Source organism: Leptonotus elevatus, chromosome 8 (assembly GCF_054856555.1).
Source record: "Leptonotus elevatus isolate MCC_2025b chromosome 8, RoL_Lele_1.0, whole genome shotgun sequence".
NCBI classification, from domain to species: Eukaryota; Metazoa; Chordata; class Actinopteri; order Syngnathiformes; family Syngnathidae; genus Leptonotus; species Leptonotus elevatus.
The window spans coordinates 14,339,779-14,355,996 of record NC_141246.1 but is presented as its reverse complement, the minus strand read 5'-3'; the positions used below and the strand labels follow the sequence as shown (position 1 = coordinate 14,355,996).

At 38.6% G+C, this 16,218-nt stretch overlaps 2 protein-coding genes and 1 non-coding gene across 5 annotated transcripts; all 3 read left to right on the top strand.

The window, feature by feature from the left end:
* The first annotated feature begins 3,549 nt into the window (after positions 1 to 3,549).
* ndnl2 (necdin-like 2) lies at positions 3,550 to 8,371 on the top strand. 3 transcript variants are annotated; one of them, XM_086082015.1, is made up of 10 exons: positions 3,550 to 3,720; positions 4,604 to 4,723; positions 4,791 to 4,854; positions 5,363 to 5,442; positions 5,848 to 5,942; positions 6,026 to 6,102; positions 6,178 to 6,220; positions 6,294 to 6,356; positions 7,233 to 7,347; positions 8,088 to 8,371. In XM_086082015.1, the coding sequence occupies exons 2-10, from the start codon at positions 4,664 to 4,666 to the stop codon at positions 8,175 to 8,177; spliced, it is 687 nt and encodes a 228-aa protein (XP_085938141.1). In that variant the 5' UTR covers positions 3,550 to 3,720; positions 4,604 to 4,663; the 3' UTR covers positions 8,178 to 8,371. The 3 variants fall into 3 exon arrangements, with proteins under 3 accessions (XP_085938141.1, XP_085938140.1, XP_085938139.1); XM_086082014.1 differs by lacking the exon at positions 3,550 to 3,720 and adding an exon at positions 3,812 to 4,212; XM_086082013.1 differs by lacking the exon at positions 3,550 to 3,720 and adding an exon at positions 3,820 to 4,217.
* Positions 6,974 to 7,108, top strand: LOC147169876 (small nucleolar RNA SNORA11). Its single transcript, XR_015095876.1, has one exon. It is a non-coding gene; the product is annotated as a small nucleolar RNA SNORA11 (small nucleolar RNA).
* Positions 8,372 to 10,808: 2,437 nt separating the features above from the next.
* LOC147169874 (solute carrier family 22 member 7-like) lies at positions 10,809 to 16,167 on the top strand. The gene is made up of 9 exons (XM_086082012.1): positions 10,809 to 11,412; positions 11,503 to 11,606; positions 12,953 to 13,107; positions 13,216 to 13,384; positions 13,678 to 13,801; positions 13,879 to 13,988; positions 14,079 to 14,293; positions 14,363 to 14,471; positions 15,609 to 16,167. The coding sequence occupies exons 1-9, from the start codon at positions 11,032 to 11,034 to the stop codon at positions 15,817 to 15,819; spliced, it is 1,578 nt and encodes a 525-aa protein (XP_085938138.1). The 5' UTR covers positions 10,809 to 11,031; the 3' UTR covers positions 15,820 to 16,167.
* Positions 16,168 to 16,218: the final 51 nt, after the last annotated feature.

Sequence of the window (16,218 nt, the reverse complement as noted above, 5' to 3'; positions counted from 1 at the left end):
CACTTTTCCTGTCGTAACTTCAAACTTTTTAATAGTTTTCATTATATTTGAACATAGAATGTTTTGATCCGTTTCTACATCATCTATTTTTATTTTTTATCTCTACCCAAAATGAAATTTAGCGCCTGATTTCTAAAGCTCCCAAATTGCGTGTTCGCGCTAACAGATTGTGTGTGTGTGTATATTTGAGTCGTTTTCCCGCAGGTGGCGGGGGGCTGTGGCCCTGAAAGTCCCGTCACCAAACTTGCAAAAGTGTTTGGGATGGGCAGCAGGCAATTAAACGGTGACGGAGGATGTTGCTGATGTGTGGCGGAGTCCAGACCTGAAGGGATTTGAAGTAAGTCCTTTGAAGGATTTTGATGTCGAGCTAGAAAATTCATTGGGAGGCAATTAAAGCGAATGAGAGTCATGACCTTGTTAGGAACCCCGTACAGGATTCTGTTGGTATAGTCTAGATGAGGAGAGTTCCGAAAACCAAATGTGGCCCTTGAGCACAAACTTCCCCTCTGCTAGCTTAACTTCTTCTATGACGTCTACTACTCCTTCAGATAGCTGCTTCTCACAGAACAGGTCAGTCAGGACTACATGCCATCTGGAAACATCATCCTACACCGGACATTCTCTGTTCTTTGTCCCCCCACTTCCCTCCCTCAAGAAAGAAATACTAATATCTCAAATGCAGAAGAAAAAAAACGAAACAAATAAACGGTGTTTTCCCCCCAAGCTGTTGAAGCTATTGCCCCGCCAAAGAAGACTGACAAAAAAATGGTTTGTTAGCGAGTATATTGTCACCCCAAGGGAGCCACTCGATATAAATTGAGGGGAAACAAAATGGCAATAGAGGTCAAACATTTACCTCCATCCAATCCTCCCTTATCTGCGCAGGCAAAGAAAAAGGAGCTGTTTGATTCGCTGTTTTGTCGACAGAAGCAGGATAGGAATGGCGTAGGTCGCCGCTGATGACATGTCAGAGGCGACGGGCTAAAACCAAGCCAATAATCGAGAGATGGAGATGTCACAGCATATTACAAAATGGCAGCTTTCAAAGGCTGTTATTCTGTCTGACAATCATCAGAACGGAATAAAAAAAAAGATAAAGTATGCTAAGACAGCATGTGGAGATGAATAGCCCATATATACATATGTATTATATTATATTATATTATATATTTATATTATATATTTATATTATATGTTTTATATATATATATATATTATATTATATTATATTATATATTTATATTATATGTTTTTTATATATATATATATATATATATATATATATATATATATTTATATTATATATATATATATATATATATATATATATATATATATTATATATATATATATATATATATATTTATATATATATATATATATATATATATATATATTATATTATATATATATATATATATATATATATATTATATTATATATAATATATATATATATTTATATTATATATATATATATATATATATATTATATTATATATATATATATTATATTATATTATATATATATATATATATATATATATATACACACACAAACACGTACTTCTGCTGCCCTCTACTGTATGCTTCCATTTACTGGGGAGGAGGCTGAAGAGAAGAAACCTGACGAAACCTTGTCCTGTCAAGCATGATGGAAAAGCTGGCTGGTATATCATAGATGTCGTCCATCACCTGGGAAGAGGCCGTAGTCTGCACAGGAGCCAAGACATGGAGGTATCATCTTGCAAGTGGGGAGCGCTGCAATAATAGAGCGCAGACTTTGCTTTCAGGAAGATTTTTACCAAAGTGGAGAATTGTTGAGAAAGAGCATTCTGTACGGGGAAGAAGGTTTTTTTCTTTTTCCACTGGTGCCAGGACTTTTATCTTACTTTCTGGATAAGGGTCTGATGATGATAAGCCAAACTTGTGTTTTTCAGCAAAATATTTGCTCGAGATCTAGTCTTGTTTGTCACAGCTCAACTCTATGTGGTACCACATTCCTAGGTCTTTGTTTGAAAAGATTGGTTGTTTAGATTGTGTGTTGAAATGTGCTTTTGATGTGAACAGAGTTTCTGTTACGTTGTCTAATTTTCATAAGCAAATTCTATTTTTTATGGAATATTATATTTGCCCACAATTTTTCTTCCCATGAGTCAGTTTTGTGGAACACTAGAATAGAGTAATTATAATGAATGGAAAATTGATATTAAAAAAACTATATTTGTAATTCAACTGATGTAATGGATATTTATGGCATTTTTTTTAAGTTACACATACTTTATAGAGATATATAAATTTAACTGTTTTAAAAAAAAGAAGAGTACTGTATAAGAAAATCTGCAGTGTAATCGCTTTGCCTTTGATCCTCTTGATTCCGTTTTTTGTGTGTATAATCTGTTTGATAAGATCTGTGATAAAATAATAATAATAATAATTATAATAATTGGAAAGGTATTTAAAACCAGAAATGTTCATGGCTATGGTAGTTGGACAGTTTGGCAGGGTTTTAATTGAGCAAATTCAGTTACATATAAATAAATACACATCAAATGGCTTGTTTTGCCTAAAGTGTAACAAACACATTTTAAAATCATAAACAATATATATCCTGTGTCGGAATTTCTAAAGAAAATATTTCAATTACTGTTCTTTCTGCCAAAATGATGAAGAAACTTCATTTTTTCTTTGCCCAATTTTGTAAGGATTTTGAACTGATATAAGAAATTGGTTGATATTGAGAATTAGTGATGTTCCACAATTTGAACTGTCATATTATTTGATTTATGGATGATTTGGAATATTGTTTTTCAGATTTGTTATTGGTTAAGTGGAAGAACTGTAAGCCCTCCTTCCAATGATTTATTTGAGATATTAAATATTTTTTTTGTATGTCTGAAGAAATGGGGGGAAAGCAAGTATGCAAGAAAAATAAGTGCCAATATTGCTCAGTATTTATTGTTTTGATGTTCAAGTTTATGCTGCTTTCTGTAATTGTAAATGATAAGTTATGTCTGAATCCCCGTTTTGTTTATTTTATGCAGTTATTTTTGCTTACAAATTGTTGACATGTGCACATAAGGCTGCAGACGCTAGGCGAGTGGAACTCCACCGGAAACACGTGATTTCGAGCTTCTTTTTTAAGCAAATAGTTTTTTTTTTTTTAACAAATACACAACTTTATAAACTAACTATCTAGTTAATTTGAACAAAACAATCTGCAAAACAGTAGAAATTTTGAATGTAAACAACATAAACAACACAACTCCATCGGAAACGCATTGCTTCTGACCGAAGCCCGACGTACAAACGGATTTAACATAGTCCGTGTACAACGTCCTCAAATCAAACGTGATTTCAATGTCGACCTTTCCACATGCAATCTGTTCCACACTCCAATCCAGATGGTGGCGGTAAAGCACCGGAAACATTGATTTACAACCCACCAATAAACCAAGAAGAAGAAGACGACGAAGAAGAAGAAACTGATTTATATATGAACGGATTACATTTGCCCCTCTCGGTTAGAAGCCAGAGGACCGGCATCTTACGTTGCCACTGTTGCTAACAACTGGTAGCCCTCCCTTAAACACTTATCAGTGCGTGTTTTACGCTAAGATCCCCGTATGGAGTAATGCGAGCCTCTCAATGAGCAAACTTAACTGTTTGCATCACCATTCAGAGTTTGTTATCCCAGTATCATGAGTCGTGACTTACAGAGGTTAGGTTTACATTTCGCAAAAATGTTTTTGTTTTTTTACGGATGGGCTATGCTTTCATTTCTTTGTTGATGGTTATGACAATATGATACAGACAAACCTACCAGTAGCACTCGGAGATATACAACGTAAGAGAACAAATATAATCACATTCTTAATGACGTAACGTGTAGGGGCGTATTTGTACAACTCTACGCCACACACTGCCATTTTCGCTTTGAAGACAGAAAACTACGTTAAAACATCGCAAGAAATGTATTCAAATTAGTCGCACGTGGCGAGTGGCAACGCGAGATGGCCGCCGCTGGCTTCACTTCTCGATTCACTTCTAAGCGTCATAAATCCATAGATCTATACATCGGCGATCTTTTCACCACTAGTGCACGTTGGCTAACGTTAGGCGGGTCAGCTAACAACAAGACTCCTCGCGTGCAAATTATGATAAGGCACCATGTCGCAGAAGAAAACATCCATTAGTCAGAGCTCCTCACAGGGTAAAGTAAGTCGTCTCCCTTGTATTTATAATATTCTCAAATTATATGGCAAGAAATTACGATCGTCATTGCGATCTTTGAATTCCATTTATGTGTGTAAAATTTAAATGATTGATTCATTCACGTGAGACATATTATAACGCATGTATTGTAATACTTTTTCAATTAATTTCTTAAAACTAGGACGTGTTCTTCGTCATCAGTAGGAGTGTTGAGAGTATAGCAATGTGAATAACACTAACACGGTGAAACAGAAAAGAGTGGTTCCACCGCCACTCAAAATGACCCTTCAAATTAAATCCATCATGCTCATTTTATAGTCCATTTTTACTTATTGTGAAATATTTTTATTCTTTAATAACAATTGTCCCAACGTTGTTTTCTCTCGCAGAGACTAAGTGGCACGCAGGGCGCTGGAGGTGAGGATGAAGACGCAACGTTCACTCAGCCAATGACATCACAGGTCCAAAGGAGCCTTGAGAAGCTCTCGCCTTCCCAGGTTGACCAGAAGGTACGCGCACAAATAGCTAACAGTGGAGGGAATTTTCGGTTTCACACAAATCGCTCTGTTTTTCCAGACAGCTGATGTGGTACAGTACATCCTGGTAAAAGATCAAAAGAAGTTACCCGTAAGGCGAGCAGGTAATAAGCAATCAAGACACTCAATACATGTGAAACACAACGCTTTTAACTCAGGTTCAACTTTGAGTAATGTTCCACTTGTGCGTGCCAGCCAACAATTTTCTATAGCGCTTGTCCTAATTTGGTCCAGCTGACAAGAGGCGGTATACACTGTCTTACCACTTTTTGGCAGTATTCTTCAATGAAACTAAGTTGTTTTTGGAATGTGGCGGGAAGCCTTAGTACTGATAGACAAACCACACAATCACAGGGAGAACATTCCCGCAAACATAGGAACGCCGGAGCTAAAATGTGAACGCCGAACCTCAACATTGAAGCAGATGTGCTAACCAAATGTGTATTTGTGAGTGCGAACCATGAGGTTATTCACAGTGCTACCTGCATACATTGCAACACCGCTTTCTGTCGACCAAGTGACAGAAAGCAATCCAAAAATAACAATCCATTTATCTTACTGTTAGTGTCTTGCTTAAATGCAGTGACGAGGCTGATTTTGTTTTGGTTTCAGACTTGATGAAGCACGTATTCAAAGAATACCGAAATGTCTACCCTGAGATCATGAAGAGGGTGGCGCGCACCTTTGATCAGGTTGTCTCTTCTGTGAACTCCACAGGATGCTATAGCTGGAGCAAAATATTTATATTTTGTTATAAATGCACTAAGAATTAGTGATGGTAAAATGAAGCTTCATGAAGCACTTGTAATATTTTTTGACTCCTCTAGATGCCACTCTTGGTTGAAAGATGCAGTGGAAATGTAATAAATTTCCTTTGCACTAGCCGTTATATTTAAACCAAGAGCACCATCTAGGGGAGTCAAAAAATATTACAAGTGCTTCATGAAGCTTCATTTTCCCATCACTACTAAGAATGTATTTTTCATTGTTTTTATAAAATACTGTCAATGTTTTTGTCTTTCTCCTAAAATGCTATGTAGCTAGTTACTATTACTAACATGCGTTTTATTTGTTTTATTTATTTATCCCCCGTTAAGGTTTTTGGCCTTAAATTGATTAAAATAGACGCAAAGAATCAATTGTACATCCTCATCAATAAACTGGAGGTGACAGCAGAAGCCTCGTCCTTCAGGTAAGTCTTCCACAAATATATATATATATATTTTTTTTTGAAAGCCTTCAAAGTGTCTCATCTGACTGACATGGTCACCGCAGCTCTGCTGACCCGAAGACGGGACTGCTCTTTGTCATCCTGAGTGTCATCTTCATGAAACAGGGCACGGCCAAAGAAGGTGAGCCGTCACGTCTCTGCCAATGTCTGTGATGAGAAATGCGACTGAATCGGTCTTCTCGTTTGCGACCGCAAGGCCTGATATGGAACATCCTCGGGAAGCTCTGTGCTAACCCTGCGTAAGATTGCCGCCGTTTGTTCTCCCGACGGTGCTCGACTTCCTCTTGGTGACGACACAAATCGTGCTTGCAGAAAGAAACACGAGGAGTTTGGCGACGTGAAGAAGACGGTCACAGATGAGTTTGTGCGTCAAAGGTAACAACTGTGCTCGCAATGGCAGTCTTGGGTACACGGTACAGGACGCCGATAAGGGCATCCAAGGTTCAATTCTTCCCCATTTTTGGCGATACGACCATCCTTCTCATCCACATAAGAGTACCAAATCAATTTGTTCTTCTCTAGAAGCTTCATTCTGGGGAGGAAAAATTATATAAATAAATAATTTGCCTATTTTAATAACTTGTTTATTTACTTTATACTCTACAACAAAAAAGGCTTTACACAATCAAGAATTTTTGGGTCAGTCAGCGAGTTCGGAAAAAAAAAATGCCCAAGCTGTGCTCCGTGAAAGGGGTGGCACAGTTTGGGTGTTGGTGAAATAACTGCACATAGCAACGGGATAAGATGAGATAATTTGTGAATGATTAGGAATTTTCCCATCATGCACAATAAAGTTTTTACCAACACTGTTATGTTGTGAACTTTTGTGTGTCTAACTTCTATGTGCTGTGCTATAAACGTTCTGCACACCACGTTATTGATTTTGACATATGTGGAATTATTTGTTGCAAAAATATTTTTGTTGTATTTTCCTGCCTGGTTTATTTTTTTCCTTGATTTTTGTTGCGTTTCTGTTCATCGGAATTTCCACGCTGGTGTGTTCAGAGCCAGATTCTGTAAGACCATAGATTCTGGTTTATACCACACCACACAGCAACATGGAGGAAAAGTGCACATGCAGGCATGAAGTCATTATGCGTCTGCACGCACACACACACTCCACATACTTTAAAAAAAAATAATAATAATTGGTCATGTAATCACCACTGTGGGGCAGGTGTTGGCATCTCACAAAAAAAATACAAAGAAGCTCGTTCATGCATTGTGTTGTTTGTGTTTATGTGTACTCAGGTACCTGGGGTACGTACCTATCCCCCACACTGAGCCACCTGAACACAACTTTGTGTGGGGTCCACGCGCTGATGCAGAAGTCTCCAAGACCAAAATCCTTCAATTTGTGGCTGAAGTAAGTATCAAACCTGAGTGCAGGGATGAGGTCATCATGCCATTTATGGGTTAAGGACTTCATGTATGTGCTTTCTCCCAGTAAGCTAATCAACTTCTGATTTGGGCACACCGGATATACAAGTCCTCTTTTCTACAGTTTGTCATGCACTGACAGAGAAGTTTTATTTTGAACTCAGCACGAGTTCTTTTGAAATCGGTCACAATTATCAGACAGCGTAAAGTTTTAGTTCAAGAAATAATTATTTTTGTTCCCCTTTCCAGTGAATATGGCCAAAGATTTAAAATATTGTCTCATTCACTAAAAATTGTGGCAAAGTCATTCAAAAATCCTACACAGTAAATTCTAAATGAGTAAATTTGACTCTATTTAGAGTAGGACCAAATAGACTCAGTTTTAGACTAGGCCAATAGTTACACTTGGAAGAGAGTACAAATTTTTTTTAATTAAAAAAATCACTCAAGGGTTGAGGATGGAACTCACAACCTTCAGCTTGGGAGACTGCCACACTACCACCTGAGCTATTCTTCCAAGTGAAAATATTACTCTAAAACGGAGTCTATATGGTCCCACTCAAAATAGAGTCAAATTGACTTTACATAATTTGCTGTGTATATATTGCGGTGAATATTCAAGTGTTAGGGTAAAGAAGGGTATGAAAACGGATGGCTCAAAAGCCTTTTTGGGGTTATTTGAGTCAAGTATTTGACATGCCAGTGCTGCTTCGTGTTTGTTGTCAGCTTCATAACCAGGATCCCCAGGAGTGGCGAAATCAGTACACAGAAGCTCACAGTCAAGACAGTCAGGCAAGCTCCAGCAGCCAAAGATGATTTGTACGGTAGTTTTATAACTTTTAATTGTTTTTTCTAAGATTGAATGTTTGTTCCCACAATGTTGACATATCTTAGCTTATAACTTTTAAACTTTAAATGCCCAACAGCGTATATATGTTTGAAATGTTTTTGTTTTAAAACCTAAGTTTCCTGTTGTTGGTCAAATAAAATATTTTTGCATTTGGCCTTGTCATTGGTGCAAAGAATCAAACTTATTAAACATAGGTGAAAAAAAATCATGAGTGGTTTAATTGGTAAACTGTCAATATTTTTATCATTCAGGTAAAAGTTGCCAATTCACCAAATGAAAGAAATTAAAAATATATATATAATTTTACATATGTATTATACTGTGCAGTGGATATATTAAGTCTACACACCCATGTTGAAATGGCAGCCTTTTGCAGCTTGTGCTGTAAGATGCCAACAAAATAATTAGGGAAACCCTATATTTGCTCCGTATATTCGCAAGTGCATTTTAATTTTTCCATTACAATTTTCTTCAACATGTGCCCAAAGAAACAGCAGTTCCAGTGGCAGAGAAGAAAAACGTACAGTGCTACTGTGACTACTTCCGTAATTACTTCCGACTGTTAGCTGTTCAACAATGTGCCTGGCGCTAAACAGCGCACAAGGACCCCTTAGTAGTCCAACAATATGCCCAATGTAAAATACACTAACTCAGCACTGAACTTAAGCATGCATTAACATAGCATTTTTCATCTACTGATGCCATCACACCACAACAAAAAAAGGTAAGGTATTTTTATTATTTAAATACTGTACATGTTTTGTTTTGTTTTAAATATAAATAGACATTTTCTGTTTTTGGAGCTTGGGAGCGGATTAATTGCATTTACATTATTTCCTATGGGGACATTTTTTTTTGGAGGTTGAACAATTCCGACTTCACTCACTTCACAGGAACGAATTGTGTGTACATATATATATATATATATATATTTACACCAGTGGGCGAGGCAGGCCAGTTGAAAGATCACACAACAGCTTAACACCTGACTCCCCCACCGCCACTTCCTCCAGTCGTAACCCAGAGTCCGAACCTTTGAGGGTCTGGACCCCGAGGTCTGAGGCCTGTTCCACACTCATGCAGGCATAGCCGAGACCCCGGAGAGGCAGTCCGCGACGACGTTGGATTTGCCCGCAACATGCTAGACGTCCGTGGTGAACTCCGAAATGGAGGGCTTGCGATGCTGACGAGCAGACCACGGTTCCGCCACCTTGGACATGGACAACGTCTGTTTGAATGTCCTCTCTAGCACAGGCACTGTATTAGACATTGTGGTTGGACGTAGGGCCTGTCAATTGAAGGCATGATAAATGAAAATGATATCAATCATTCTGGTGGGCTGGAAGAGAAGAGGCTTCACGCAGTGCATCGGTCGCAGCACCTGGGTGGCATTTGCAATGAACGGAGTGAACCCTCTTATTAAACTGTGAATTCAATCTTTCACAATGTGATATTGGACTTTTTTTTATCCTGGTGTGGCGCTATGTTTGTCTCAACTTATTTTATAAAATAACCGGCAATGAGCCAAACCATGAGACTTGGAAAGCCATCAATCGTTCTTTTGATTCATATACTGTTTTATTTTGGCATATGAGTCAACATGCCACATAAAAATGTTGATGAATGCCACTTTTTTTCATCTGGGGCAAAAAGGCTGATACTTGTCGGTGCACATGAAAATGCCTTAAATGGCTTTTATTTTTAAGTTTACCCCCAAAACCATCTCTGGCGGCTAACTTGACTTCGACTCCAGCAATATAGCCTATCTATAATAATGAACTTTACACTAAGTTTAATTTTTTATATTTATTACTTGATTACTATGAGTCAGAGTGTATGTTATATTTTTGTATATTTTACGAGTTTGTGGTTGTTGTTGTATAGCCTAATCTGGGGTTTTACATTATATGTTTGTTTATTTTAAGTTCTGGAATACAGAGGGATAATGAATGCAAGCCTTCCTAAATCTGGTTAAGCATCATGTGTATTTGCACGTTTTCCATAAACCTAATAAGCGAAATCATAATGTGTCTGGTCAGTTTAAAATAATAATAATAACAATAATAATAATAGAAGAATGAACAGAGTGAGTTTTAAATTACAGTTTCATAAAGCATACAAGACAGATTTATTTATTTATAAATCTGGAACTATTTTGAGGGAGCAGCCAGTCAGACACTTGCTGTTGTATAATAAATTACTGGGTGGCTCAAGTTGACATTGCTAGTTTTAATTGAAAATTCCAAATCAATTGCACTCCTTTGTCAATTATTTCATTTTAAAATATCAATTCAAAAGCAATAAGCAAATTAGCTTATAAAAAACAATTTATATATACTCTAAATTTATAGATAACATTTTATATGTTGTCCTTTTATATTTTTCTAAATTCAACCGGATGTTTTAGGATATTGCAATAGCTATGTATGTAGCCTATACTTTAACTGTACCCACCTGTCATCCATTTTAAATGATTAATTGTTTAGGAAACTGATTATCCCTATAGTTAAACTAGTATAGTTATTTATTAAAGCATGTAGTTATTTTGTTACTTATTTTGAACAGCTCGAGGACCGTACCGCAATCTTCTACAGCACTATATGCGCGTCGTCGTAATGTCTCCTGTGTTGTGTTTCAGCCGCGTTTCCCAAGGTTTACTGTTGTGCCACACCACTTAACTGTTTTGTTTTGTTTTAATTATGAATTGGCCTTTGTGAATTCCTTGCCGAACTGCATCAGAGGTCGAAGTTCATCGCTTCCAAAGTCTCGATTACCTTTTCTCGTGTGCGAACGCTGCGGTGTGTGTCTGGAACACACATCATGAAGTTCGAGGACATCATCTCTGACATCGGCGGTTTCGGGAAGTTCCAGAAGATGATCATCACCATCAGTTTCTTAAGCCGCTTCACGCTGCCCTGCCACTTTTTACTTAACAGCTTCATCGCGGCCGTTCCGGCGCACCGCTGCCAAGTCGCCGCCCTGGACGACGGAGGGCTCTTCGGGAATCTGTCCCTGGCAGACAGGATCACCGTCAGCATCCCGCTGGAGGAGGACGGCACCCGCAGCTCGTGTCGGATGTTTGCAGAGCCTCAATATCATCTGTTGTTCAACACGTCTGACGTCATTCAGGCGCCCACCTTGCCCTGTCCGGATGGATGGGTGTATGATAACACCACCTTCAAGTCCACTTTGGCCACTGAGGTGACCTACGAGCAGCCTATACTTTACATTTCGTCACTGGTTTCCCACAGTAAAAACAAAACCCCCAAAACATGAATGTGTTGCTATTAGTGGGACCTGGTGTGTGATAAAAGAAGCAGAAGCCAAACCACGGCCACCATCTTCTTTGTTGGCGTCATGTTTGGAGCTATTACCTTTGGAATTCTGAGTGACAGGTAATTTTCATAGTTATATATTCACATAGCTACTTATCAAAGCTCCCTTAGAAAGTTATGGTCATGGCTGAACACTCTCTCTCCCCAAAAGTGGGAGAGAGAAAAATAAGTAATTAAGTCATTTTTGTCCTAATTTGTGTGATCAGTAAATTTATTTGGTGATTATGTTATCTGTTCAAGGGATATGGACAAGTTAAACAATAATGTACTTTGCTCCCCCACTATTCTAAACACCGTATTCTGATTAATACTGTGTTTGTGGAAAACGAATTAAGCAGAAAAATCCGTCTGTTTTTATCCATCTCAGGAGGTGGTCATTTTGTCACTTATTGTTGACTAAAAATTAAAGTACCACTGTCACATGGCCAAACCCAGTAAACAGGTCAGCTGTGACGAAGGTCATGTCAGACTACAAGATAAAATGGCCGCCCCTTGAGATGGATGAAAAACAGGTGGATTTAATTCATATTCCACAAACAATATTAATCAGAACATTATGTTTATTGGGGGTGCATAGAATATGTTATTGTAAATATATTTTTTTAGTTGACTTCCCTTTTAAAGCTATAGAAAGCCTTTTGATACAAAGGTACTCGTTTTATCTTTTTACTATTGAGTTATGTCAAAATTTAAAGACGTTCCAATAAAATTGTGGAAATGTTTACTTAATTTTTCTGACATTTACCATAAAATATCGTAAGATATGTTTAATCACCCAAAAGCAAGCATGACCCCCCCCCCCCCCCCCCCATCATTATTATCATTTGAGGGTAAAATAATCCAAGATAAGACATTTGACGTGCATGTTGATTTTTGACCTTGTGAAAGACACACATCAGCACACTGGTTACATGCAACTGCCATGCAGACATGGCGGGTTTGATTCCTGGCCGATCCCAAGCCAGGATCAAAAATTAAACAAAAAACAAGTTTCAGAAAGTGCAACTTGTATAAAAACTAAACGTGATGCGCTCTCTGATGGGACAAGCTGAAAGTTACGCGATTTTTCACTGTTTCTAAAAGTCTTTTAAAAGCTCTCTCACATTAGTCTCGAAATAGAGAATGAGGAGAGCAGTTTTGTTGATGACCATGAGAAGCGCCAAGGCGTTGGATCAAAGCAAGGGTTAGTCAGTGTTGGCAACTTAACAACACATCTAGTGACTATTAGTGTTTTAAAAGCCTCCAGTAGAAGCTACTAACTGGCAACAGAGCAGTTGTTCGCCCCGTTGTGTTTGCACAAAATGTCACCATCTACTCGCAGGCCTATTAAGAATTGATTATAAAGAGAACCTACAGTACGGGTCAGCTAATGACATGACCGCCATGTGTTGACTTCCTGGGCTCAGGTTCGGTCGGAGGATCATGCTGCTGACATCGTATCTCTCCGGAATGCTGTTTGCTCTCGCCAGTGCTTTCGCCTCATCCTTCCTGATGTTCGCAGTGCTGAGATTCCTTACCGGCTTTTGCCTGACTGGCATAGTCATCGTCTCCGTGGTTCTCTGTACAGTAATTCCAGATCCACAAATTGCTTTTTTTGTGTTCATTTCAATCACTATTTGAAGTGCTTTACTTACCTATCCTGTATGTGTCCTTGTAAATCTTCATCCAGGTGTGGAGTGGGTGGACATAGAACACAGAAAGATGGTTGGAATAATGGACAGCTTGTCCTGGTCATTTGGGAGCATATGCTTTGTACCCATTGCTTACCTTGTGAAAGACTGGAGGTGGCTGACGATTAGTGTCACTTTGCCCGTCATCTTGGGTATCTTCACGTGGAGGTAATATATATATATATATATATATATATATATGGACCTATGCCTGGTTCCAATAAATGGTTATTTAGTAGCCGAGACATTGTGTCTGTGTAGATTTTCAGGCTGCGGTAAAAGTTGCAAAAGTTTAATCAAGGACAAGACGCTGGACAATTGTTGGTGGTTGAAAAAGGTTAACCTTTAATTCAAAAGGCTGTCCAGTTTTCTTGATTAAACTTTTGCAGACTTTGACATTGTATCCGGTGAAAAGAGTCTTCGTTTTTTTTTTTGCTTGCAATTTTGCATTTGACCTCCAGGTGGATGCCAGAGTCGGCTCGATGGCTGATTGCCAACGGAAAGCTGGACGAAGCTCTCGTGTGTCTCACCAAATGTGCCAAAATGAACGGAACTGAGGCGTTGTGTCAAAGACTTCAACCTGAGGTTCGTATAGTCCTCATAATGATGGTCGCGTCCGAATCATTAAAAATCATCGAGAATGTTCCTTTTACGATCTCAAGACTCTGTCCTCCATCGTGATGGCAGAGAAGAAAGGCAGAGTGTATTCCTACCTGGACCTGATGAGAACACCTAAAATGAGAAGACTGTCCTTATGCACTGGTTTACTTTGGTCTGTGTGCAGGATAAATAAATGATGATCTCCAGATTCATGTGTGGGTTAGGGTTACATACCGTTAACAGTCCACTTTCTCTTCTCTAGGCTCAGCTTGGCAATCGCATTCTACGGCATCACCTTCAACATCAGCGGCTTTGGTCTCAATGTTTACCTCACTCAATTGCTCTACTCTTCAGTTGAAGTGCCGGGCAAATTGTCCATTTTGTTCTTATTGGACACGATCGGCAGAAAGCGCACACAGGTGGGAATGATGATGATGCTCGCGGTCTTTCTGGGAATCAACATTGTGATACCAAAAGGTTGGTGTTACTACATTTCCACCGATTGAAATGTTGTCCTACTTAATGATGGCTGTGACCCTCCCCCAGATATGTCTACTTTGAGAACAGTGGTGGCAGTCATTGGAAAAGGTTTTGCTTCAGCATCATTTGGAACCATTGTGTTCTATTCTTCTGAACTGTTTCCCACTGTCGTCAGGTGCGCTTGCATATCTTACGTTTCAACAGCAGACTGTCAGTATTTGTGCACTGACTGAAAAAAAAAAAGAAGTCACAATTTTAAATCTTAGATGACGTGTCATTGATTGTGAAGAGTTGGAAACTGGAACAATTGCAAATGTAGGTAAGACTGACAACTGTGAGAGGTGCTAACCACATTTCAGTAGTTGGTTTCAAAAAATTCAACTCAGTTTTATTAAACACGTGCAAAGAAGGGCAATCCTGAAATAATTTCATGAATATTCAAAATCATTTTTTGTACTAATTTATTTTAGAGAATTTGGGGTTTTGGTAGCTCGAAGGTATAATCATGGAAAGAAGACGACGAAAGAAGAATAATTAGCAGGGCTTAAAGTAAAAAAAAAATAATAATAATCCTGAGCCTGAACTTTTTCCGGGCAGCGGTAGCGCAGGGTCCAACGTGCTCGTGATTCGTTGTTCGACAGTTATCAAGCCATCGAAATTGGATTTGTGCCCGTGGATGGACTGGGCATTTGGGAAACTCATGAAATTCCCATTGGCCAGTCCTCCCCAAGTGCCAGGTCATCTCTTTCATTATCCATTTATATTTTGTATAGTAATAGTATAGCATTGTGGGTTGCAGTCCCCTCTAGTGCTGCAGCTTACAAATATTTAGGTATTCAAATATCCTACGGAAAATTCTATTGAATAATCAGGTATTTGGATAAAAATAATATTTTAGCATGGTGAAAGAACAATTATGAATACAGAAGACATTAAAAATATATTTTCACTTAATAATTATCAACCATTTTCTTTTCTTTTCGAGTAAAGTCATCAGTTGCGCCGCGACTGCCAAAACGCTTCTGGGAAAAAACTTCAAAATAAAAGCATTAATTTGCATTGCGCTCCACATATTTGGTATGGGAAGGTTTATTTTGAAGTTGGCCTTCTCTACGCATTGGTGTTTTGACTTCGCTGGATTTGTCATTGCGCTGGAAAGCCGGAGTACTTTAAGTCCTGAATTAGATCAACTTGAGCTTCTTGTAACCATGTAGTGACCCATTTCCATCTGTGCAGCAAAACCATGCCAGTTACAGGCACGCGTAGTTTTATTGACAATACCAAAAGGTCTACTGTACTTTGTATTTTGTAGACAGAACGGGATGGGCTACAACTCCTCCATGGCCCGAATCGGTGTGGCCCTCGCTCCTCTGATCCTTTTACTGGATGAAGTGTGGAAGGACCTCCCCCAGATCATCTTGTTCTCCTCAGCTGTCCTGGGGGCAGTTGCGGCATCGCAGCTGTCGGAGACACGCGGCCGGTGCCTTCCGGAGACTATCGAGGATGTTGAGGGGAGGCGATAGGCCGAAAGACAGAGACTGCTGGGAGTTTTACCTGTTAGGCTGCCTCAGAGTAAAATGTCATCATAGCTGTGAAGCTGGACCAACAGGACTAAAAGACAGAACCTTTCATCTCTCTTTTTACTTTCAAGGATAACTCCTGTGCAAGGCCAAGAGTCAGGGATCAAATGTGTTTTTGTGGGGGGTGGGGGTACTGTAGGCACCCTACATTTTTAACCCAATATCCTCACTCATGTAGTTATTACTAGAGGACTGGATTCAACTGGCAAATTAATGCTATAGAATAAAGTTGATTTGGAATACATCAAGTGCATTTTTTTTATACGTAGTAATAAAAAGGTTGTAAGTCAAAGCTCCTTTTATTAAAGAAACAAAGCCAGCAACTCCCTATAGGAAAACATC